General features: G+C 42.0%; 2 protein-coding genes across 2 annotated transcripts in view; one reads left to right on the forward strand and one right to left on the reverse strand.

The window, feature by feature from the left end:
• The first annotated feature begins 5,389 nt into the window (after positions 1 to 5,389).
• LOC148838780 (cytochrome P450 2M1-like) lies at positions 5,390 to 16,747 on the forward strand. The gene is made up of 10 exons (XM_088910170.1): positions 5,390 to 5,427; positions 5,571 to 5,841; positions 7,704 to 7,866; positions 8,234 to 8,383; positions 10,326 to 10,486; positions 10,888 to 11,064; positions 12,505 to 12,646; positions 13,211 to 13,398; positions 13,908 to 14,049; positions 14,880 to 16,747. Exons 2-10 carry the CDS (start codon positions 5,650 to 5,652, stop codon positions 15,062 to 15,064), a joined length of 1,500 nt encoding a protein of 499 aa, XP_088766296.1. The 5' UTR covers positions 5,390 to 5,427; positions 5,571 to 5,649; the 3' UTR covers positions 15,065 to 16,747.
• A 1,822-nt stretch (positions 16,748 to 18,569) lies between these two features.
• Positions 18,570 to 26,218, reverse strand: part of gipr (gastric inhibitory polypeptide receptor) — a 35,844-nt gene continuing 28,195 nt past the window's right edge. Inside the window, exons 9-14 of the mRNA XM_088910730.1 lie at positions 26,029 to 26,089; positions 25,757 to 25,826; positions 25,090 to 25,178; positions 22,942 to 23,080; positions 22,141 to 22,182; positions 18,570 to 21,249 (exon numbers count right to left, since the gene is read on the reverse strand). Of these exons, the coding sequence (XP_088766856.1) occupies positions 20,899 to 21,249; positions 22,141 to 22,182; positions 22,942 to 23,080; positions 25,090 to 25,178; positions 25,757 to 25,826; positions 26,029 to 26,089 (752 nt within the window). The 3' untranslated portion in view covers positions 18,570 to 20,898. The remainder of the gene's footprint in view (positions 21,250 to 22,140; positions 22,183 to 22,941; positions 23,081 to 25,089; positions 25,179 to 25,756; positions 25,827 to 26,028; positions 26,090 to 26,218) is intronic.

Here is a 26,218-nt window from a genome sequence, read left to right on the forward strand (position 1 = left end):
GTCAGTTGTACTGTTTCTAACTTCTTGGCTTCCTTTCATTCCAGATGAATCATGAGTCATTGTATCCCCTTCATTAAACTGTTCTGATGGGATTTCCAGAGGAAGAGACTGAGAAAGACATAATCGTGGTAGAATATTCATTTTATTAACTTCCACTCTAGATCCCTCTCCAGCCAGCCAGGTCATGTTTTATTTTACGTATTAAAGGGCTGAAATTTAAATTAAATAATTTTTGGTCCACATTAGGGATGCACCGGTATGGAATTTCCTGGCCGATAACGATAACCGATAATAAGTTTGTTGTAGCCGATACGGATATCGATAACCGATAATACGTTTGTTGTATCCGATACGGATATCGATAACCGATAATAAGTTTGTTGTAGCCGATACGGATATCGATAACCGATAATAAGTTTGTTGTAGCCGATACGGATATCGATAACCGATAATAAGTTTGTTGTATCTGATACGGATACCGATAACCGATAATAAGTTTGTTGTAGCCGATACGGATATCGATAACCGATAATAAGTTTTTTGTAGCCGATATGGATATTGATAACCGATAATAAGTTTGTTGTAGCCGATACGGATACCGATAATTGGTCATTTTACTTTTTTGCATTTTAAAACAAGTTCACACTATCATCCACAGCTGATGTGTAACGAGGGCAAGAAAACTAAAACCCTGTAAAGTTTAGCATACTCATCAGACTATTGTCAGAAGTCCATGTGTCCGTTGTGAAGCCAGTGTCTCTGACGTCAGCTTCGATCGGGTTGTGTACAGTATGTGTGTGGCGGCAACGTCATACAGAGCCGGCACGGCAACATCAGAAGAGCAGCGGCGGCCTGCGAGAGTGTGAGGGGGTTCCAAGCGCCCAGTTAGTTGACGGAATCCTCGACCCTCCACAGTCGAGAAGGGCCGGTCATCGAGTGCCATAAACTCCACGATTTTGTCTGTGACTGCCCTAGCCCTCGGACTGTCCTTGGCAAATTTTCTGCAATTTTCAAACGTCTGTTGGACAGGCTGTCACGATCGCTACTCCTCCTCTTAAGGGCGCTCCAGCCCTTCCTTGTTCGGCCCCATTCCCCACACCTGCTCCTTATTCCAGCCCCTCTTCAGTTCCCCCTTAAAAGCCAGACGCAGACGTCATTCGAGGCTCTTCATTGAATCCCGTTTCGTGAGAGCCCGGGTCCTGCTGCGTCTGGCTCCGTTATGGTTTTAACTTTCTGTTCCTGATCCCCCCCGCCGGTCCCGACCCGGTTCCTGGTTTTTAATCCCCTGGATGGATCGCCTGGCCATGGACTTATGCTTTTGTTTTGGTTTCCTGTTTGGATTTCGTCTTGGATTGTTTGCCCTAGACTCACTTCCCCTGGACACCTGCACACCTAGGACATGTCCCCTGTCTCCATTCCCGTCTCCTGCATGACTTTTCCCCCAGTGTTTCCTCACTATTCCGGATTGTGTCGTCTGCATAGGGCCCGGAAAGAACTGTTTGTGACACAGGCATCGCTGCACTTGCTACTGCTTTTGTTCTCTTGCTAATGCTAGCTGCCTCATATTCTTTAAATAAATCACTGGAATGACGAGTTTCCCGAAAACGTTGAATCTTAGAGACTAACGAGCAATTTTACGATGTACGTACGTAACGTATGTGCTACTTTTTCATGCGTTTCCCAAAACCCCTCTTAATCGATCATTTTACGAGCGAGTATAAAGTACTTCTTTGTTAACCCCTCCCCTGAAGTCGCTTAGCAAAAAGCATCACAAGTCGATTGAAAAACAATCGATTGACAATACTTCCATTATATGGTGTCGGTTTTGGTCCTTCAGTGGGATGAAATAAAGTTGTGAAAAGGAATATGAAGTAAACATGACATCATAATTTAACAACCATTTAAGCGAAAGCGTATAGATAGGCACAAAATGGGACACTTATTGTTTCTAAGAGAAAAGAAAATAAATGACTGACATGCCGTAAAAGAAAACCAAGTTTAACTGCGTGGACAGTGTATGCGTCCTGTACGACGTCTTTGATTTAAAGCAAAATTGTTTTGGCGCACTGCCATTGTTAAGAATCACAGTGTTTCATGAGAAAATACTGTTGTTATTTATAGTTGTTGGGTGTATTGGAACTCCATTTGAATTGGTCTTATTAACATGACATCTGGAAAAATTAACTACTAAGCTTGGCATGTGTCACTCAACAAATAAAGGACCTATAATCAAATTTAAAAACAAGTAGGTCTAAGCTTTACCGTCAACAATCACGACAGAACATAAAACGGTATTCGAACTTTAAATATTGTATCGACCGCGGGTTTCGGTACGGAATGGAGCAGGCGTGGGACTCCGGGAATGGGGCTGAACAATACATTTATTAACTCGAATCGGGAAAGGTACACACAGAGGGACAGGGGTTACAGCGCTGCACCTACACTAACACACACACACACGAAGGGAAGAGACTGTATCCCAGCCTTCGTCCCATTATATAGTCCGGTAGTCCCCAGGTGCTGTTCTCAGCCCGCCTTGCGTGCGCATGGCTAAAGTGCCCTGCATGGCGCTACATTATAAATACATGTTCGGCCCAATAATTTAACTTACATAATGCATTACTGCATTTCATCATGAAAATAATATCATCTAGTCAAAAACTTAGCATTTTTTATTTTTTAATTAAGTGTATTGTAACGGATTGGGGTTCTCTGGGCATGTGCCCGCTCCCATACAAATACAAGTAGAGGAGAAAAAACAGATAAAAGAAAGAAAACATACAGAATAAAAAAACAATTAACTGCCTGCGGCAATGAGGTAAATATGTAACCAAGTTATATTTTTACATATATCAAATTTTTTCCTTGCTTTGGCATTTTTCACGTTCTTTATGGAATTTAAATAAAATTTAAACCCCACCTCAAAGGTACTAAAAGGGGGAGTATTATTAAAACATTTGACTTATGAATATGAAATTTACCCAAGATGACTAATAAATTCATTACTGTATAAATGTTCTTTTTTCAAATTTCCTCTTATATAGTACAACAAAATATCAAAATCCTTAATATAAAATCTTATTATTCTAAATTTCCAGAGAATTGTCATGACGGGAATTGAATGTGCTCTGTCTGGCGACCTCTGTCGCTAAGGTTGGCGCAGGAGGGAGCCAGTTTAAGAAGCACCTAGTGATTAACGAGTGGGTCGGGGAGCACGTAGATTACGAAGGATTTAACGTGCTAATTTAGTTACGATGGGTTTTGGGAAACGCTCGTAAATTAACGATAGATCTTAAGATCAAGTTTACGATGTTCTTAGCGTTACGATGCTTTCGGGAAACTCACCCCTATTCAGTTGACTCCCATATCAGAACACAATAAAGGCTCACGCTCCATTTATTTAACTATTGCTTAAGTTCTGTTCTCTTTACCCCCTAGGATATCTTAAAATTCACAGCTAATAATAATGATTGACATTAAATGTTATTATTAGTAAATTACACTTCTGTTAATACACACTTATTATTAAACTTCATTATTAATAAATATGAGGTATAAAAATGTGGTATGAGTGTTAAGCAATTTGAGTTAAATATTGCAATAATTTTCCAAGCGACGGATGTATAAATTCAATTCGTAGTGACGATATTAGTTCCGTGACACTCGGGAGCCTTCTAGTGCTTCTAAGTACGGTACTTAGTCGCTTAAACCATATGAAGAGGTGGTTTAATTTAGTGCGCTACTTTAGTCCACTCTAGAGGGCAGCAGCTGTTACTTTGTGTTCGTTGCAATTGAGAACAGAGAGGGGTGAGTTTCCCGAAAGCATCGTAGTGTTAAGAACATCGTAAACTTGATCTTAAGATCTATCGTTAATTTACGAGCGTTTCCCAAAACCCATCGTAACTAAATTAGCACGTTAAATCCTTCGTAATCTACGTGCTCCCCGACCCACTCGTTAATCACTAGGTGCTTCTTAAACTGGCTCCCTCCTGCGCCAACCTTAGCGACAGAGGTCGCCAGACAGAGCACAATAAATTCCCGTCATGACAATTCTCTGGAAATTTAGAATACTAAGATTTTATATGAAGGATTTTGATATTTTGTTGTACCATGTAAGAGGAATTTTGGAAAAAGAACGCATTTATACAGTAATGAATTTATTAGTCATCCTGGGTAAATTTCATATTCATAAGTCAAAAGGTCCAATAATACTCCCTCTTTTAGTACTTTTGAGGTGGAGTTTAAATTTTATTTGAATTTCAGTTGTGGAAATGTTCTGATGCACAGTCCCCTGCAGTTCGGGCTAATTAGTACAACAACAACGCCGAGCCCTGGGAACCGGGTTAAGCTCAAGTTCAACTGAACTCCAGCTTCGTTGCGCACGTTTTTTCGCTGCAATTGAACGCAGAGCTGGAGATGATCTCCAGAAAGTACCGTACTGAACTGCAACCTGGTGTCGGTGTCGGTAGTTTTGCCCTCGTTCTGGTTTTGACTCTCGGCTCCCTAACGGATTACGGCTCCGCCTCTGGGCATCTGTACTTTAGCACCGGCTAGTTTACCTACAGCTTCCTGACCTCGGATTGTTCTCTCGACTACGCCTTTTGGAGTTTGCCCTGGTTTTCTGCACTGGGTCCTCACTACTAATTCCTAACACACTTCTTTACCCGTAGGGTTGTGGTTTTCTGGAACATGTTCCTGAAGCCGATACCCTGCCCAGTGGGCAAAAGATGTAGAATATACGTCTATTAAACGCATACCTTAGACGTATAAAAGTGGTCCGTAATTCTTCTAGAATGATATTCTAATAAACGTAACGTTTGTCGTTATACGTCATTTATACATTTATGATTCTATGTTCATTATACATAAATGGTTGGAGTTCTATTATACGGATACATTTAGAGGACTATTATACATATATGGTTAAAGGTCTATTATGCATCAAAGATAGGTTTTATAGGTGTAGAAACTAGTAAATCAAGCCAGTGATTTGTTTTAGAAATTTATTCTGAAAAATACAATCATTCACACCTGAAAAATATCCAGCTCAAATTATACATTATGTACAATATTGTAATCAACATGTGGCTAATCATCATAAAAAACACAACTAGTAAACTTCAGCTACAAATTTAAGTAACATGGCAATATATATGATGATTAATCTCTTCTTGAATATAATCTCAAAGAAGAACCATTAAGGTTTACTAAACTCAAAGCTTAATCAATGTATTAAATTTAGCTTGCATCATAGTAATTGAGCAATACAGTCTGTCATAATTAAAGAGTACTCTTCCTGAAGCCGATACCCTGGTGTCTGTCCATTACCAAGTATAGAAGGTATCCAAACAGCCTTGTGAGGAGAATTTCACATGCGAGACGCGACCGTCGTGAACTCTGACAGCGTGCCTCAGCTGCAGCTTACAGGTGTGTTCCAGTTTTGTTGTTTTTGCAGTTTGCTCATATTTCCCCCAGAGCTTAATTATTCCCTGCGTCACCTGAGAGCCTGCTTCCAGGCGTGCCTCCCTCCCTGGTACATAGCCACCTGCATTCTGTATACTGTGTTTCAGAATTCACAGACCTGCGCTGCCGCCAGTGCCTGTTATCAGCACACAGTGCAGTGCTGAGGTGTCACTGCAGCTGAAGAGAATGGAACTCTTCTCCTTCCTTGGGAGCAACATCCTCACTCTGCTGCTGAGTTTGTTGTTCCTTGCACTTCTTTGGAAGAGCCGCAGCAAGCAAAGCCAACCCAGCAGGCTGCCCCCGGGGCCAGCTCCATTGCCCTTTGTGGGCAGCCTGCTGCATGTGGACCTGAAGCAGCCCTACAGGTCCTACCTGAAGGTGAGTGGCCACTGCTGGAGCACACAGCACACACAGGAGGCTCTGACAGACCGTTTCTGTGGGCAGAGCCTGGGGGTGTTTATACCTTGATTGTCAAAAGGCTTAGTTACCATATAGCTTAAGATTTATGCTATTAAATGTTATATAAAGCTGCTGTTAATGCCTTACTTAAAACTTTACATTCCAAAACATCAGCAAGCCGAAAAATTCTGTATGGTTGTTATATTACTATTTTACAATTTGCAGAACAGACTGTGGACTTTACGAGAGGGATTTGCATGTTTGTTTGTGAATCTGCTCAGTGTCCCCTGCATAGACTGTAGTCCCTGAATATATACTGTACCATGAGTCAAGTCACAGCTCTATAGATGGGTTTTTAATTCTATAAATGCACATTAGTAATGTTTTAGCTCTGCATTTTGGAAGTTTGGTACTGATTGAGAATAAATACAACACATTTTTTCTCTTGTAGTAGAATTTAGTTCAATTGTTAAGGAAGAAGGGTGGTACAGTGGTTAGCATTGCTGCCTCACAGCACTGGGGTCCTGGGTTCAATTCGGGATCTGGGGTGCTAACTGCATGCAGTTGCTTCTTTGAAAACCAGTCCTGGTGTGAGTGTCTGTGTGCCCTGCCATGGGGTGTCATCCAGAGTTTACCCCGCCTTGTGCCTGTTGGTAGGATGAAGCGGTTAGAAAATGTGTAGATTAGGTACTATAGGTAGGTTAGGTCCCCTTTTCGGGCCATAAAGGCCCATGGGGGAATGGGGGGCAAGGGCCACCATTTTTCTTGGCCATCTGACACTAGAGGTGGAGGGGTCAGCATCACACTCCAGCCAGCCTACTACCCCCAGAACGATTACTCATTCAGAAAGCATGCTGAGTGACCTGGAAGCCGTCTGGAAGGAATAAGAGCTCCATCGCTTGCCCCTACCTGGGATTGATCCCAAGACCTTCTGCTCAGGAGCCAGACACCCTTGCTGTCTGAGCTGCCACGGCTCCTGTAGGAGATTTTCTGGGTTTATTTAAAGGTTTTAGCACAATACTATAATGCCAAATGCTTTTAAAAGATGATGTACATCTTAATACTTGCTTTCACTGTAAGTCTTTTAACAATTAACTTATAAACAAACACTACATTTCAGACTCCACTTAAAACTTTCACCATTTCAGTCTGCTCACACTCTAGTTACTTCCCAATGACCACTGCCACAAGGAGACACCATTGTTAATGAAGTAATCCCATAATTACATGTACCTTTGATGGAAATGTAAACCTTTCCGTAACTGATAAACCAATCCGTGACTATAGGAAAGAGCATACAGTGTAACTCATTTTAAAAGCGTCTATTTAGGTTTTTGGCGGCCTCTAGCGGAGGACCATAGTCATTGCAGTCCTTCCATTGGACATCCTATTCTACACAGGGAACCCACCTTGTTCCAGCGTTTGTAAGAATTTAAGACTACAGTTAATGCTAGCTCTTAACGCTTTTTTTTTTGCAATTTCTGAACTTCTAAGTCTTAATTAATTCGCAAAAATGTTATTACTGTTACACAACTGAGATGAAACAATATCTACCAGGCAGTGTATCTGTGCTGTGCCTTACAATGTTTAGAACATATGTAAGTTAATTTGGAAAGATTCAAACGCAATTTGTGGGTTTAAAAATAAATTTTACATTTATCCTCCACCTCACTGTCTGTGTATGTATTTGTATTGCAGTTGTTGTACGGAGTCTTCTCATGCTGGACCTGAAAAGGCTGGTCATTTATGAATGACGTTTACAGAGACAGTAGACCCGCTGTGTACTGGGTGCTGGTGCCGAAGGGCCGGTTCCTGTGGTGACGGCTTGTTTCTTCCCCCAGCTGAGCCAGCAGTACGGCCCGGTGTTCACAGTGTGGCTGGGCAGCAAGCCAGTGGTGGTGCTGTCCGGCTACAGGACCCTGAGGGACGCCTTCGTCAGTCAGGGCGAGGAGTTCAGTGGCCGAGCCAACTACCCTATACTACAGAAGGTCACAGACGGATACGGTGAGTCTCGGTTATTGGCGGGGGCAACAACACTAGGAAAAAAATTCTCTTGATGCCGGATGAAAAGCTCACCAGGCCAAACGTATCCCAGAGTCTCTACTGTTAGTTGGTCACCTTGCCTTGGGTGGGCTACAGGGCTACTCCCAACAGTTCTGGTGTAATATCAATTTTATTGTCGAGGTGCCAGCAGTTTGGGTAGGAGCAAATGAGTTTAATACATTGTGCAAGTTAAGTCTTTTTACTAGGCTTGGTGTTTTTCACAATTTCTACAGAGCAGCAGAAGAAATCTTTCATGAAGTTCTAAGTAAGATCATTGGAGAACCCCCAGCAGCAACACATGTCAGTCTTTGTGTCTCTGCTGTTCCAGGGCTGCTGGTGAGCAGTGGGGACAGATGGAAGGAGCTCAGAAGATTTTCCATCATGACGCTGAAAAACTTTGGGATGGGGCGGCGCAGCATTGAGGAGCGCATCCAAGAGGAAGCCAAGTGCCTCGTCGATGCCTTTGCAGAGCACGGGGGTATTTGGGTGACGTTTTTGTCATAAATTGACATGATAATCATAAGAACAGTTTTCTGTAAAAGCAGACGGTGTAGGCAGCTTTGGTCTTCTTGTCTTCAGAGGTATTTTGCTCTCAGACATTCGCGCAATAGTTAAGGAAACTGAAAACGAACAGTTTCTGTTTCTAAACAAACAGCAGGATTCCAGGAGGTACAGAACCATGCTTCTGCACATGTAAGATAGCAGTAATATGTGTAGTCTGAGAAGTCTTAATTCACAGCAAACGATTAAATAATAATTAATTATATATTATAATATATTATTATATATTATAATTAATAATGTTCATTCTGATCATGTTGAAATTCTCTCAATAACATGAGTTCATGTTTAGCTTATTTTAAATTAGGTGTTAACATTTTGATAGTTGTCTCTGGACCAGATTAAAGCTGTTCCAGTTACTTGCACAAAACTGACAGCAGATTTTGATTTGTATATAATTGATTTGACACCTGAACCTGATATACCATTTCTTAGTCAAAACATGTATAGTATTTTCTATTGAATAGCTATTCTCCTATCGCACACAACCATTAACAATTGTTCATTACATACCAGAGTAATTCCATTTCTCGGTTCTGACATTTCCCAAAATGCTCTGCAGCAGTGTCCTCTAAATGAACAAAACAAAATGCATGGTAGGCTGTGGAGTGTCTTTATATTCCAGAGCACATGAACTTTTCCGTCTGCGATAACCCTCAAAAACAAGTCGCCACTAGATGGACAGAAAAAGTGAACAGAAAAAAGAAGCTTCTTGGGATGCTATTCAATAAAGATAAATATTATTCCCTAGAATTCCCTGTAGTATTTTTAATTATGAAAGTTTCCAAAGCACTTTAAAAAACAGGACTGGATCCATTTCATCCACCACTGAAGTGCAGCCCCTCCTGCATGACGTTCCTCTGGCGTTCTGTATAAACTGCCACCCTACACAGCAGAGCTAGTAGAGAGACTCATATTCACTTCCATCGATGCATTTTCTGTTTCATTCAGTTAAGGGTTGTGGGGGAACTGGGGCAAGCAACGGGTACAAGCAGGGTGCACCCTGGGTAGGACACCCTGGGTAGTCCATTGCATGGCAGACATACAGTAAACATACACACATTCGTACTGGGGCTGCCTTTTCCAGAAGCCAATTAACTTACCAGTATGTCGTTGGACTGTGGGAGGAAACCAGAGCACCCAGAGGAAACCCACACGAACACAGTGATAACATACAAACTCTACAGAGATAGTACTGTACCTCAGGTCCAGAATTGAACCCAGGGCCCCAGCGATGCAAGACAACAATGCTAGCCACCACACCGCTGTGCTATAATTATACTAGCTTCCTTTTCAAAAATAAAAATAATGTGTCGAACATTTGTTAAAATATTTTAGATGCATTTTAGATTTAAAGCACACAGCCTTTAAATCTAAGACAATGATAGTACTTTTTTATACCCCTTTTGAGTCTATTTAAGAAATTCGTCTACACAATAAAAAAAACAGAATGGAATTCAGTTCTCAGGAGAGCTATCATCACTTGTAGCTGTACAGGTAGAACACAAGAATTGTTGGAGACGAGAGGTAATTCAGCCTATCCAACACATTTGATAATTAATTGATCCCAGGATCTCATTCAGCTGTTTCCTGAAAGAAACCCGGTATCGGCTTCAACAACATGGCTGGGTAGCTTGTTCCACACTCCCACAACTCTTCTGTAAAGAAGTGCCTCCTGCTCACAATTCAAAATGCACTTCCCTGTAGTTTCCTGTTGAGCCCTCTGGGAGTTCTGTGCCTTTGATGATTCTGTGATCAGATCTCCATGTAGACATCAGGTGTTTCAGTCTGTTGGTGCAGGACATCCCTTTTAGCCTGAGAATGTGAAATGTTCTTCGACGCCTCTCCTGTTTTTACAGATTCAGCTTTCAACCCTAAATTCCTGCTGTGCAACGCTGTATCCAATGTTATTTGCTCCATTGTTTTTGGAAAGAGGTTCGACTACCATGACAGCCAGTTCAAGAGTCTTCTGAATGTCATTGACAACTATTTCACTTTCCTGAGCAGCTCCAGAGGGCAGGTACATTTGTCATCTGTCAAGCTGTCAGAAGCTCTTTTGCTTTTTCAGCAGCTTTCCACTATTTCAATCTTTTTTTCCCATTATTCTACTGCTGTGCTATCACAAACGACAAACAGTATTTAATAAGAAAGGGAAACCAAAATACCTTTGTGTTCATAATAGAAATGTTGTCTTTTCTTAAATATTCATCAGAGACTTATCAGAGCAAGTAACCCATATTAAATGTCAGTACATTTTAATCTGACCAATTTTTTTATTTTAAACTGCACTAAGACACATGTGAGGCCGACAGTAATATGTCATGAACTCACTTATCCGACGCTTGTCAGACCAGTTAGAAGGGATCCTCCATGGTCTTCTGGTTCATAAATGTAACTGCAGCCAATCCTTCTCCTTGGCAGCTGTACAACATGTTTCCCCGGGTCTTCCAACGCCTGCCAGGCCCTCATCACCTGGCGCTCGGGGGGGTCCGGAGGCTCAGAGAGCTCATCAGAGAGGAGGCCCTCCGTCGCCTCGGCGACCTGAACGCAGACGAGCCCCGAGACTACATCGAAGCCTATCTGGTCAAGATGCAGGAGGTACAGTATTCACACACTGAAGCTCCAGAGTGGTGCAGCAAACAAATGAACTGTGAACTGAGGGGGGGTGCAGGAGGTGAAATGTGAAAAGAATGGCATTGGGAATGATTGTCATTCAAAACAACTGGAGAGAATGGCTTTGACATTTTGTGTCGAGAAAGTGTTTTGATTGTCCAGTTTGCTGGTAGGCACGTTTTCTAACCCTGATGGCTCAGGGTGATCCCACACCACAGAGCCACCCAGTATCATTGTGTGGTGTAGCTGGTGCTTACACGTCTGTTACAGGGAGGTGTAGTCATGGGGCATTCCCTGCTGGTGCTTGGGAATTCCTTTGGGAATGACCTGCTTCCTGTTCTCTGCAAGGAATCTGCTCCTCAGTTCTGCTCTGTGTGATCGTGTCGGATCTGATAGGGTGCTGCCTGAGTACTGGCAGAGTGCTTGTTATTTCTGTGCGGTGTGTCAGTGTGTAGTCGTCTGCGGAAGTTTCTGTTCTCCAGGTATAGAAGAGAATCCTTTCTGAACAAGGAGAATAGATCGTCCTTTAGATCAGCGCAAGTTTTATGTAGCCGGCTTGGGAACACATTCGGTTCTAAGCTGAACACTGTCTGCGGGCACGTGGGGATCTTAAAGCACAGCCCTGATTAGCCTCCGGTGTGGTAGCTGTGCATTCCCACGCGAAGTGGAGTAGGAGGGGTGTTCCACTGTCACATCTGTCTCAGAGAAGGGTTTGCTCTGCTGGTCTAAGTGTGCCACTGGATGCTGGCATTTGAGGACTGAATCTTGACAAAACTCCCTCTGTATGAACAATACAGGTCTGAGAAAGAGCTGCCACACTATTGGATAGCTACCATTCTAATTTTCCCCATGAGGTCTGTGAAGAGGAGGCTGGGGGTGGGTCATATAGATGACGTTAGGTTACTTGATCTTGCAAGCTGTTTTCTCATTTTGTGTAACTTTGTTGAAAGCAATTAAATCTCATCAGTGCAACATTAGTTCCAAACCAGAACATCACCGCATGACCTGTTAAAGTGTAGGCCTTTAAGTGCAATAGGGCTACACTGTTGAAGGTTTGGGCTGTAGTTACCAGTGCCATCTATTGATCGCTGCTGTAATGGTCTGTGCACTGATAGGGCTACGCTGTCACTGGTGATGTGGATCCCTCTGAAATGTTGTGTAACCTTTATGATATTCTTCTCTGGAGCCGTATCAGTTGTTTGTGGTTGTGCAGAGACTGGGATACGCTTTAACTGTGTTTGTGTTTTTGTGGAAGGAAGTACAGCTGCGTTACATTTCCCTTGTGGAAGCACGATGACATTGCTGCCAAAGGCCTTTTTCTCCCTTTTGAAATATATTTCATGAACATCCCCCTCTTCCTTTGTTTTTTTCTTTGTGAGCTCGTGTGCATTATTTTACTCTGTTAAGAATCTAATTATTTAACAGGAGAAGCACAATCCGAACTCTACATTTAACTATGACAACTTGACGAGCAGCGTGTGGAATCTGTTCTCTGCTGGGACTGAGACCACCTCCTCCACACTGAGACACACCCTTCTCCTCATGCAGAAGTATCCCAATGTTCAAGGTACCCTGCTCTGCTGATTGAGAGTGTTAAAAGCCAGTGCTCTTTTTGTCAGAATATTGGTGAATATTGCTAAAATCCTGAATTTCATATCCATCTACTTTGGAATGTTGTTCAACTGAGCTGTGTCAATGTGCCATCTCACAGCAGGGAGTGAATTTTCTTCTAACTGCAATAGATGTATCATATTTATCTTTTTGCAATTGAGATTGACTGGTGTCATTGCTGATTTAAAATTAGCTCAAACGCAAAGGGACAGAGGGAACTTTGGAGTCATGCATTAATTTATTTAAATAAATGTCCTTGATGCAGGATGATCAGGTTATCAGCTTCAGCAACTTGGATGGGCACTTTATTCCGTACTCCCACAACTCTTTGTTTAAAAGGGCTTTAAAGCGTTCTATTAAAATGTATTTCAAGATCTTTTGAAAAGTACTACTGAATGCTTGAAATATCTTTGCCTGTTTCGTTACAATAAATAATACTAAAGCTGTATTCCAAATATTGCAGGCTTGAACCCCAGTCTCTCGAACATCCTATCTAATGTTTCTGTATCATTTCCTGAAGCACGGATTCAGAAGGAGATCGATGAGGTGATTGGCCCCCTGCGTAGCCCCACGGCCCAGGACAGACAGAACATGCCTTACACTGACGCCGTTGTCCACGAAATCCAGCGCTCCTTGGATCTCTCGCCTACTGCTGTCCCCCACAAAGTGCTAAAAGACACTGAGTTCAAAGGCTATACCATTCCCCAGGTGACCTTCGTGAAATGTGTCTGTTAACTCCGGCCCTCTACTGGAACTCTGAAGCAGGATTTCTGAATTCTGAATTCGGGAGTTGCTATTCCTAGTTATGTAAAAAATGCTGTGCTGACTGTGGTGCGCTAAGGAAATAAGTTTTTAACAGATTTTTCCCCAGGGTGCTGCACAATATTTGGATTATTACTGCTCCTGAGTTTAGGAGATTTGTCACCACTCTCCAGTTTATTCTCAGGGTTTCTGAGTTTCAATCATGCAATTGTAATAGACAGGGCACTTCAGGTATTTTCCAGAACACTTACAGTACAGAGGACAGCTAACCTCTGGCTCTGGTGGTTGTAAGTTTAAGGTGCAGAGTCTCCTAAATTAGTTTTTTTTGCCACCTTTGGCAGTGTGGTACAGCTTATTTGTGCCCCGGTTTATAGAATTGTGTTTATTGTGTTTATTGAATGTGTGCTTGTCCAGGGCATGATGTCAGTGTATTAACTGAATGTGTGTTTGTTCAGGGCACAATGGTCATTCCTCTTCTGTCTTCGGTGTTGTCTGACCCCGAACTGTGGAAACACCCAGATACCTTTGACCCTGAGAACTTCCTGGACGAGAAGGGAAGCTTTAAAAAGAATGATGCCTTCCTTGCATTTGGACTCGGTAGGTTTTTACAATTTCACTTCACAGAGCCATGACTAAGGACAGATCTTCCTATGTGCTCCTATGAACACCCTAAATTAAGTGGTTGCAGAATTAGTCTGCCACATGGCTGGGTGTGACTGTGTAGATAGCACTCGCACAGGTAAGGTGTTTAATTCCATGACATGATTAAGCACAAGGACTAAAGTAACATCAGAAGCAGAAGTGTAGTACATCTGTTTCTCAGAGAACCTGCTCAAAACCATTGCTCTAGGATGATCCAACACTAACCTGTTAAATGTATTTAAAAAGAGGTCATGACCCCCTGTGATCATTGAAGGTCCCAGGGCACTGTTGGACAGCAGGGGGTTGTTAATCTCAGTACACTGAATAAATGTAAATTCAGGCTTTCTCTGTCCATCCTGCCTCTGTTCAGCAGCTGATGTCTCTTCTTTATTGACTGTAGTGAACTATTGGTGCATAATGACATATTATAGGTGCACCTTAGCGGTGAATGGATTGAGAGCACTGTGGTCCTTTTACTGCTTTTGGGCTTCCACAGTGTTGGAAAGAATATTCTTTCAAGATGGAGCTCAAAAGCATCTCCCAGATCTACCTGGATAGGAAAAGAGGAAAAAGAGGGAAAGGCATACAGCAGGAAGCCAAATCCTTTTCAGATTTTATAAGGAAAGCAGGTAGCTGGAGGAGCAGTTACTAAAGCGTTGTTGTCCAAGACAGCTGGACAACACAGTAAGGTCCTTCAGGATTATGTAGGAGGTTCTATATTTCAGGTGTGACAGCAGCAGCTGTGCTTGAATTTTTACCCTGTTTTGTGTCTCTCTTGGACTCAGGGAAGCGCGTCTGTCTCGGGGAGGGACTGGCTCGAATGGAGCTCTTCCTGTTCTTCACATCCCTTCTCCAGAAGTTCACCTTCACCGGCACGGACCCCCCGGAGCAGATCGAAACCAATCCCCAGTACTGCAGCTTCGGGAGGATGCCACGCACCTACCAGTGCTATGCCAGGCTCAGGGCTTAGTGGAGCTCAGGGTGCGTGGCACACTCACGGCGTGGGCTGCTGCCACACCCTCTCTCCCAGCACACACATTCCCAGAATTCCCTGAATGACCCTGGGTTTGAGCCCTTTCCGAGTCAGGAACATTTACTGCAGGAGACTCTCAGTAATATCACAGAAAAACAAGTGTCACCCACACTATCATGTTATAAAAACTAACCTTTCTTCTTATGAAACAGTCCCCCAATAAATACAAGTTACTATTGTTTAATGTACGTGGTGACATTAATCACACAAATAAGTGGAAATAATACTGAGAGCAAAACAAGAATTATTTAGCTCTTCTTTATCAAACTACTGTGTGGATGTACTTAAAGCAAACAGTAGTAATACCAATAAATAGTACACAAGTATGAATAAAATCAAGTTGGTTTTTGATTTTACAAAAAAGTAAATATATAATGGTAACAGTGCAATCCATAAAAAATAATACAGAAATTAACGTTTAAAACATCAGAAACCAAAGTACACAGTAGATCATTCAAGATCTGGCTGAGTATTGTAAGCTTTGTTTTCAGGAATGAAGGAATTTGCTTGGTGGGAACTAAAGGTTCATTACAATGGGATGCTCACCCATGAGCGGTATCCACAGTTCTCCCAAATTCATGTCCCGGAGATCCTGCAATTCCAAGTTTATGCATGGAGTGCAGGGAGCAAGCCTCCGTTCCAAACATCAGTCTATGTCTCTGTAGGCGGCCGGACACGTGTAAAGGTGACAAGAACGGGACACCCACTTCAGCTGAGCCCAAGGCCAAGGCGTGGCGGTGCACATGTCTGTACGGGACCTGTACGTGCCTGCTGCCGCCCCACGCGCACGCCTGCGGGTTCGCTGCTCGTTCAGGTTTTCGGCTGTGCGTTTTCTTCGCTGCTCTATTTGTGGGGGTTTTATCATCGTGGGAAGTATGAAGCTGTTCAGCAGGAGATCCCCATCCTGGTCCTGGGGGCCAACTTTCCATCTAATTTTCATTCCATCCTGGCTTAATGACCTGCTTTAATTGAAGGTTTAATTGAACTAACAAATTGCTTGACTGAAACATCTGTTTTTTTCTACTTAAATTCTTCAGCTGGGATTTTATTTGACTTTATTTGACTTATGAAATGCACTAGATTCCCTCCTACATGTCGAGGAACTAAACACAAAGATTTCAAATGAAGTCTATTTAGTCAATTAAGGAATCAATCAGTTGTGTAACTAGGAGCTCGACTAGAACAAAAACCAACAGGTGTGTGAGCCTACAAGACCAGCCCTGGGGACCTCTGCTGTACAGCTTTTGTAAGTTCTCATTTCAGCAATATTTGCATAAACAAAATGAGAGTAAAGAAAAGAAAGGACAAGCTTTCTTTCTCCCTTCTGTCCACTTGTGTAGGGTATCGAGCTATCAGCATGTCGATGATGTTGTAAAGTACAAACTGCCTTAGAATCTAACAATCTGTACCATCAATCCAAATGTAAGTCTATTGTGTATTCCAGAGTGGAAAAGCACTGCAACGAGTCTGTTACAACTACCAAAGCAAAGTAGGCTTCATAAACTTCCCAAGGCTAACTAAAAAGAAATGCATGTTGCAATCTTAAAATTAAATTCTTGGCGTTATGTCATTGGTTAAGGAAAATTTTAATAAAAGAGCTCAAAATTATTTTTTAAATTATAATGTCTCAAGTCTGCTGCATCCTTATAAGATGATGGTGATGATGAAAACCGTAGCATTCTGTCATCTGACATCCTGAGATATTTAGGATTTTGCAAATGCATTTGTTGTTCTCCTCTGAGATGTTTTTTTGCGATATATCACCAGTCCTTCCATTGTACCTCTGAGCTCCAGACAAACACAATTTCAGTCTCTGTATAAAATTTAGACTTTTTATTTTTTATGTTAGAGTTGGTTTTATGACTGTATGTTAGTCTCATGAATCCAGATGATAGATGTTGGACTAAAGGCAGACGATGAATACGATGTAGGCCTATTTTTAGGTCTATCATGAAAAAAGCTTAGGAGGTAAACTAGCAAGTCTTCCATTGAACAAGAAGTTCAATGTGCAATTTATAATCTCACACAAACAAGCTGAACATATTTAGTTATTGCACATAGTGCAGTATTCTTCAGCGTATGCAGAGACCCCCTATTTAGGCATAGTTTAGTTCTCTACTAGAGTTCTTAATGATAGCTTTTATATACAAAACAAATAGTGAACTACACTGATAATTGTATACAAATATAATTGATGCCTATAACTGATCTGCTTGCGGGTTTAGACTTTTTTTCAAACTCACCTTGGTTTCAGGAATACTCTTGTTAAGTACGTGGCTTCCAACAACATCAGCAAAAATAATGCGCCCTCTCCTCAGCTTACTAATTGAGAATTTCCTACCTAATTTCTGTCTAAAAATGCTTTTAATAGGTGACAGGTACAGACACGGGTGGGAATAATCATGTATCAGACACTCACACTTTGAGCATTTTCCCTTGTGCTCAAGTCCAACACACCTCACATAGCGCAGCCCTCCAGAGTGCTGATTAGTACAGGACTGATACCATTTGCAAGTAGCATTAAACTTTTTAAGATTTAAAAGCTTCTTTCAAAATGGAAGATGGAAATAAATTGTGGGAGGTAAGGAACTCAGCTGGTGCAAAACCCAGAGGACTGAAAACCTGTGAAGTACCGAATGATGAGGGGAAAGTCTTATGTTGAATGTGTCTGTTGCTTTTGAAATAAGGCATCTCCCTGAGCGTATTAATAGTAATCTGCGGCTAGTTCAAATGAATAGTACTCGTTAATTTATTTGATTGATGCTTTTGTCCCCATTTATAGAGCTGGGTGTTTTAATGGAGCAATCCGAGTGACGTGTCCTGCTCAGGGTGCTGACAGCAGAGCCCCACCTGCGATGTGATCTAGGGGTGCCCTACCGCAGCGTGGTCACAACCCTCATCTGAACCCACTGCCTTCCAGTTATGAATCTATTAACCCCCCCCCTTGAAAAATGTTTTGTGGTGCTTTTTAGGAACACCCATAGGTGTTCCTCTGCACTCCATTGCACTTAACTGCTGCATGCTGTGACCTTGAGTTGGAACTGCTGTATCTATGGGCTGCGCACATCTCTGCCTATTTAAACATGATGTGAACGATGCTGAGGTGTTTAGATTAATCGCAAGCTTATTATTCTCGCGTCTCTCTAGAAATTCAATGTCAAAAGAAGGAAGTGATTTTTAATGAGCGACCGGTGCTCTAGTAAAATGCTTTATTTTTTAAATATTCTCACTGAGTGTGGGAAGTACTTTTTTTTAAAAAGGAAAAGTGATTACTTTTTTAAAAAGGGAAATGAATGTTTAACATGCTGAGCTGCACATGAGTAGGCTTCGGAAGTACGATGTGCTATCATATCTTATTCATATCAATTTCATCAATATCATATCAATTTCTATACAAAACCATCCTGTCAATTTATTAAAGGCTCAAACCGGGCACTTTTACTTTGGCAATAAGATTTATTTAATGAAGCAAAGAAAATATTTAACATTTCTGCATTTGAAACACAAACGAATGCCAAAATATAAAAAGATAAAATCACAAAAGCATAACATTTCAAATTTCAATAAAATACTTAAAATTTCAATTTGGTTTTACGACACAAAGCTCACAGCGTTCGCGTTACTTTGGCCTTTAGCTGGCCTTATGGCTTTTTAGCGCCGCTAGGGGGCGCTCCTTTGCCGCAGTAACAGGATGAACCGCCACTTTCAGAAGACGAGGACTGCGCTGCGTTCCAGCCTGACCTGATGCTTTTCTGATCCTTGCCTGCAATCATCACAGTAAATGTAAGTTACATTTTTCTATTGTGCTTCAAGTAGGATCTGAAAAGCAAACAAACGTGGTCAAACAAAGTTCCAGTGCTTCACAGTCTTCAGGACGGCAGAGTCTGGGTCCCCACATGATCCTGAGACAATAAAATAACACGAGGGGTCATCCCGACTGCCCGGGTTGGAAAAGGCATGGCTTGTCACGTGACTGACCCACGTGCCGCGGTTTTGGTGTGCAGCGTTCAGTGATGCTCTGGAGGCGGATAAAGTGATACAGCCCTGGGGAAGGAGGAAGATTGACGATTTTCCAGTCCCAACGGAAGGACCAGCAATACGACTGGAGAAGAATGAGGAATATTATTGTCTTCCGCCAAACCTTTCTTGAAAGAGTGGAACCTCCTTCAGGGGTTCAAATTGGGTCCTGTCTCCAATTTTCCTTAAATAAACTCAGATGTACGTTTGTTTTTAGATGGAATACAGTACAGTACTTACAGACTTTTTTCATATTCTGGAGTAAAGACAAAGGATCGCGTCTAGTGCTTGTAGTGGAGTTGCGTGGTGTTTTACAGTTGAGTGGGCACTTGCAGTGTGTGAAGGATGGTGCCACGATCACACAGTAATCCACCTCTGCTCACATCTGAGGCAACAGTTGGACTTGGACAAGTAAAAGACATGGGCTTCTGTCGTACACACTGCGCTGACTGGGGAGTTAAACCATGGACAGTTTTATAAGAGAACATTTGATTGAAACCACCATAATGCCTATAATTCCCCTTCACTCGAAATCCAAATACTTATAAAGGAGGTGAACTACCTCAACTATTTCAGATTTTAGTAGTTCTGGAGACATAAATTTGATCTTATATCTATTTCTTGCCCATGCAACTAAATCCTTTCCCAAGGATACGTTAAATAATCTCTTCCGTGCTTCTCAGAGATCGTGAGCCATGACAGAACGCATTGTTCCTGGGGATAGAATGTGGACTGTTCGGCAGTAGTGATAGGTGCCGTCACCAAGAGCCCCAGGGCTGGAGAATTTGCAGGCACAGTTGGGTGCAGCACCTCTGTAGCCCTTAGTACATTAAAAGCTGAGGCTCCAAGTAAAAAGTCGTTTCAAGCCAGAGAATCAAAGACCAATGGAGCAGAGACTTAATGCCACAGATCTTTATTTTCGTTTTTCTTTTGAACATTGTTAAGGTGTAGAAATGGAAGTTGGGATTCCACCTGCTGAAACTTCTGTTGTCATGAACTCTTTCCTGACAGCTTTGCTTTGCTACCTTCAGCCTCCCACATCACTGCACTTGGCCACTCGGCAGCTCAGGGGTTCGAGCTGAAGGGGCTGTGATGCAGCACTGGGCGTGGCCAGCCCCACATGCACCTTCAGTCAAGGGTGTCTTGCGTTCTCTGAACTCTCAGGCACTGTGCCCAAATGCCCTTTCTTGTGTCTTTCCATGACTGTTTAATAATTGCAGTTCCTTTTCGCTCTGTGTCCCAGATCTGATTAAGGTGGCTGATATCTTGTTCTACAAAGTCTGAGAGCATTGGACAAAACCCTGTCTGCACTGTTGCAGCATTCCTTCATCGGGGGGCTTCTTCAAGAGCAGCTCCCTGCTGCACTCGGCGTTTGCTGAGGGAAGTTGATCTCCTTGGATTTATACTCTCCCCTGTCTTGGCAGTTGCAAGCAATACCTTAAGCTCTTCCGTTGTGGAGCATCCACGCTTAGCAAGGTGGAACCCATTTGTCTTGTAAAGAAAATAGTGCAAGAGGTAGAAAAAAAAGGTTCTGAGGTGTCCTAATCCAAAACTGGGATAAAACACGCTCCTCAGCCCTGATCAACGTTCCCATAGAGTCCTTTCCCCACACTCTCTGGACTCCTGGTTCTCAGGGCCTGTGTGATACATTGCCTATGAACTGGGTTTCTGCATGATCAGACTCAACTGAAATGCACAGTCCTACTGCAAGTGAGACGAAGATCAAGCCCTTCTCATCTAGACTCCACTTCCTTTCAGCAGTAGCTCTCTGTGTACATAGCCAGAACGCCTTCCCCGCCATTGTCCTGAGGGCTACAGTTCAGGTTGCTGGGCGCCTGCTTGTGGGCAGAAAGGTAGCAGTAAGACTTGGCCTTCTTGGCACCGGGGTGGAGATGCTGGTTGCAGGAGGAGCTGTCTGAAGAGCAGGTGCAGCCAGCATTGCAGTGTGCTGCCTTCTGGCCTGGCGGCTTGAGGTGGCAGTGGCACCTGCCTGTGCTGTTACCGGTGCCCCCCTGTGGCATGTTGCTGCAGGTAAGGCGGTGCTCCTCCAGCAGGCTCATTCCCAGCTTCCATCGCTGCCACTTCTTCTTGATTTCTGACTGCACCTGTGGGCAGGCACGGGGCGGCAGGAGGGGGCAAAGGAATGGACAGAGCTGTAGCATTAGATGTCAGATTAGCGGTAGACAGATCTTTCTGAAGCTGAAAATATGTGTTGTATGACAGCGCATTACAGGGAAGACACTAATTGCCTCCCGCTGAAAAAGCAGTTCAAGTTATATAAACTGTAGGCTGTCAAATAACGCCAGACACTAGGTGCTGGATATTTCATGCCGATTACCTGATTTTGAATACATTTGCATTTAAATATGTGGTTTTAGTTGAAATATTTAAATATGAGACTACTTTTTGTTTATCAGTACTGAGTTTGCTCAGTTTTAGTTCTGCACAATGCTCTCCCATTGCACGTTCATACCCACAGCCACATTTTAAAATATTACTTGTGTATCTTCTATTAAAAATTATACAATGCACCCACAATTTTGCACATTTTACTTCTAGTTTTAACTTAATCGCAGTTCCACTTAAATGGAAATGAATAATAATTCCAACTTTGTTTGCAGGGTTAGCACAACACGGGAACTTCAGTTAAACTGCCACTGGTTCTACGAAAAAACCAGACACTCACTATGTGGTTATAAAAGCAATAAAAATCATACAGCATCAGGAAACTAATTATATTGCTTTATGCTTTCTCTCAGAGGAGTTATGTGTTCAATAATGGATTTCCAAAATTCATAACACAACTACATCCATATTTAATGTAAATAGAAGTAGCAGTGCTTAATGTAAGGAAAACTGGAATACAAATGTGGCTGATGATAGGTCAATCAGGTGGGAAGATAACTTGTGCATCTTGATTTTAATAAAAACCAGAAGAAATGAAACCAGAAGATTTTTATTTGAAATCCTTTTTTGTGATTTTTTTGTCTGCCTACCTCCTTGTTCACAAAGCAGTACAAGATAGCAACAAGCAGACCCTGTCAAACAAGAAAAGGAAAAAAACAGTGAAGACTCCAGCAGCAATGCATTAGGTGCAAGGTTCAGTTACAGTTATGGAAACGAAGGAGGAAAGAGAATTGAGGCGAATGGCCAATCGGAAAAGGGACATACACATTGTAAGATTTGTTGTATTGTATTTGTAAAGCTAGAGTTACTGCTCCATGCACATTTGCTGGACAAGGAATCTGCAATGGGATTCTCACTTGTGTATCTTTCTACAAGTCTGTTTTTTATAAGGCTAAGTGGTATCTACTGTTGGCATACTACAGAAACAGAACAGAAATATAAAAAGCAGTCATGAGCGTCTATTCAACAGACCAGAACAGATATCTATTTACGCACAAGTGTACTATCAGAGTAGGGCTTCTCCTTGCAGGGAGGAAGAGGCAATATTTCCTGGAAAGAGCAATTTTATACATTTCAGGTTTTACTGACATGCTTCTGGGCATTGAGCACAAATGGCACTGAAAAGCAACAAAGTGAGTGTTCTTTAACTTTGCATGGATGTGTTTGCAAATTTGCTTGAATGTTAGCAACATCCAGCACATTGCATTGTCATTTACAGAGGCTGTGTAGCCTGTAAAACATGACTCTGATTGGTCTGCTGTGCAATGGAGGCCTTTACGTATGTCCGCTTTGTAGTCCTGTTTGAAGAGCCACCCTGTGTTAGATGCAGATGTGCTAAGTCTATAGCTAAGGCTCTGGACAGGGGAGCGAGCAGCAATGAGACCAGTCACCTGGAACGAATTGAAGAAGAGCTCGAAGAAGAGCTTCACGTTGCGCAGTGTGCCCATGGCCTGCTCCTCCGTGATGAAGGCGAACACCACCTCGTGAATGCCCAGGAGAGGTATGAGAGTCAGGGTGGACTTGGCCAGCCTGCCCACAAAACCAGAGCAAGAACAGCTGTCAGTTCAGACATCCCCTGATCACAATGTGCAGGTACAGCATATTTGCATCTTTTACCCATGCTTTTACCAAACCCGTGTCATGCATTTGCTTTGAACTGCTGTGGTTTCCTACAGGATTTGCTTCATTGTTTATCTCATCTCTCCATGCTGAATTTTTCAGGGTTTACCAAGCTAACATTTTATAAGAAATTCTTGAAATCTCACAAGACAACAGCTGCCCTCTCTTTCTAGAACACAGACTCTAAATTCCAACCAGCAATAGCCATGAGGATGAAAGTCTGGCTTTGGGATGCAATTAGTAGTCCATTGCCAGCCTGGAAGAAAGCAACATTTCTCCACCAGGTTTCCAGTTCTGTGGGGAGGAGACATTTGTATTGTTTCTTGACACTGTACTTTGAGTCTCTTGAGGACTAGTGTCTCAGACTGGGACTGTTAACTGTATCCTGGGGAGCACCTCAAAGACATTTTCTTGGCATTATTTTCATCACACTCAGCAGTGACAACTGCATGATGCACGTCTGATACATTATACCTTCTCCTGAGGGGGGCGGTCAAAGAAATTCATTTAGAACAAAGAATTCTATTGAAACAAAGAAGCAAATAGCATAAATCTCCATTTGTTTCTGAAACAAATTCTCCTTACTCTCCCTTGATCTCCCTCTCTCAGATGTACTGACTTGTTTTAGGCATGCAGCTCCTGACGGGCTCTTAAATTGAACAGTGTGTTTTCTGTGCTCGCTGAACACCAGAACTTTGTGGTAAAATTAGCTTGAATAGAGCGTTGTTAGCCCTTTACTGATGTGAGAAATGAGCACTGACTTGGCAGAGCAAAACTCTAAGTCTTCTTCAGCTCTTCAGGGACTTTGCAGGGGGTTATAGCAGTTGAGCTGGGAGGACAGTCAGAAAGAAGAGGAATGTACTGCGAAGCTCTGTGATGATATTGAATCACTGCCACTTTTGTCAGGCTAAAACAAAAGGTGAGGGTATATGTGGTGCTGTTGCTCAGACTCCTTTCTCACTGGCAGTATAAGGTGCTCTGAAGAAGAAAAAGGCTCCTGCACACAATAAAATGCAAAGTCACATTTTATTATGAAAGGAATAAAAAGCTTGTCTTAGGCAATGACTGTCACCTTTTTACTAACATACAAGTTATTCATTAGTTGCTGACTAGTTTGTGTGACTTAACAGCAGTAAATTTAACTTAATCAATTAGAAAACTAACCTCTACTGACTAATTTTCCTAGGCAACAGTACTGTATTTTGTATAGGTGATCTGTGAACATTTTTTCTCTACTTCAAATGCACAGGCTTCCTGCAGGCTTTGTACAGCTACAGAACTCCCTTCTCTGTTAATAAGTGGAACCAGTGTACAAATTATTGATCAATACACACAGAAATAAAGACCAAAAGACTCAGCAGCCCTTGAACACAAAACAACAGATCTCAATCTCATCTTTATTCTCATTGACGTTGTTAACCTAAATGAAAAAAACATAAACAGATAAACATCATATGATTCATTTTTATGATATGATGTTTTCTGCTCTAGGGGCTTGTGTTAAAAGATACATATAAACCAAATAAAACAGTATTCATAAATTTACAAGTGATCATAAATAAAACAACAGTCATACACAAAGAATAGTTTATATTTGAAAAGTATTCTTTCTTCAAAGATTTTCCTGAGCTCCTGGCTTGGCAACCCTGCCAAATTCTTGTCTGAACAGCAGATCTGTTGTGTTTACTGGCAACAGTCTTGATTCTTCTACAAAGTTGATGGAACACATTCTAAAAGGTTGAGTTGATTTTTTTTATTGATCTTTGTATCTATGTGTTTAGCATGACAGTGAACTTTACAGAGGGCATGAGATCATTGTCGGACATCAACTTTTGTAAAACAGGACGTGCAACTGCTTTGATTAGATGTCCGTCCATGTGAATTTTGAAGTGACAAAAATTCAAGCAGACTACCCTTACCTGAATTTGTAATCTGTATACCTCATCTGATGTGCCGTCAGTTTGGAGACAAGGATTTTTATGATACGAATGAAAATGAAAAAGTTGATCTGGAATAAAGGAACACCAATGATGAGTTCACGAATGCACACAGATACTAGAAGAATTCTTTGATGCAGCAATAAACTGAAGCAGGGAAATAAGTCAATATCATAATGTATTGTCAATAAGCGTGATAATCAATACACTAACAGGGTGTAAGGACAGTTACCTGGCAACAGTTCTAACAGCCACAAGAGCACTATTGAATATTTCTTATGGTGTATGATAATTTGTATACATTTAGGATTACAGCGGTTGAAAAAATGTGAGATAGCAATAGTAAGAAATCAATAAATACTGAAAGGCATAGTACAAAACACAGTCATGTATTTGCAATCAAAGTAATAATAGTGAACAATATGGATTTGAGCAATTCACCCTGTGCTAGCTCAACTTTTCAGAGTACCTTCAAATAATACGTGTTGCATCTCCATACTGTCTGCAGTTCACGGTAACCTCACATTAACCATGCACACATTTTTTCTAGACATTCCTCAGCACTGCCATGTGACACAAACTGCCTAACACGAGCGCATTAACTTGTTTTGTCTGTAGTGTTAAGAAGACCTTCTTGTACAAGACTTACCAAAATGGAGAACAGTATCGGGGAGCGAATAATCCACCAGTAGGCCATGTTTTCATTCATCTCCCAGCATCTTGAAGACCAAAGAAGAATTCATCTCTACTGCATTTCTTGTCAACTTTCAATATTAGGAACTAAGAAGGTGCAGAAGGTCAGAGGAGCCTACATAATGAACTCTTTAATATTGTATGATAATAAGGTTTCTGGACTGTATTTATATATGCATACATGTTCAGAGATATGTCTCTTCCTGTAACATATAGCTGGCTACTTACTTTTTGTTTTCATACAGATATCGGATGACAGTCCAGGGCACCACAAACAGCACCGGGGTTCCTGCACAGAGAGACACCAGTGATCACGAGGTGACCGTGTAACAGTGGGCAGGGGCACTGGGCATGTTATAGAGGTCACATCACCCCCTTAAAGCCCAGACAGATTCTCCCGTGTGAGAGGGCCTGGTCT

The sequence above is a fragment of the Atractosteus spatula genome, chromosome 3 (assembly GCF_055471065.1).
Source record: "Atractosteus spatula isolate fAtrSpa1 chromosome 3, fAtrSpa1.hap1, whole genome shotgun sequence".
Classification (NCBI taxonomy): domain Eukaryota; kingdom Metazoa; phylum Chordata; class Actinopteri; order Semionotiformes; family Lepisosteidae; genus Atractosteus; species Atractosteus spatula.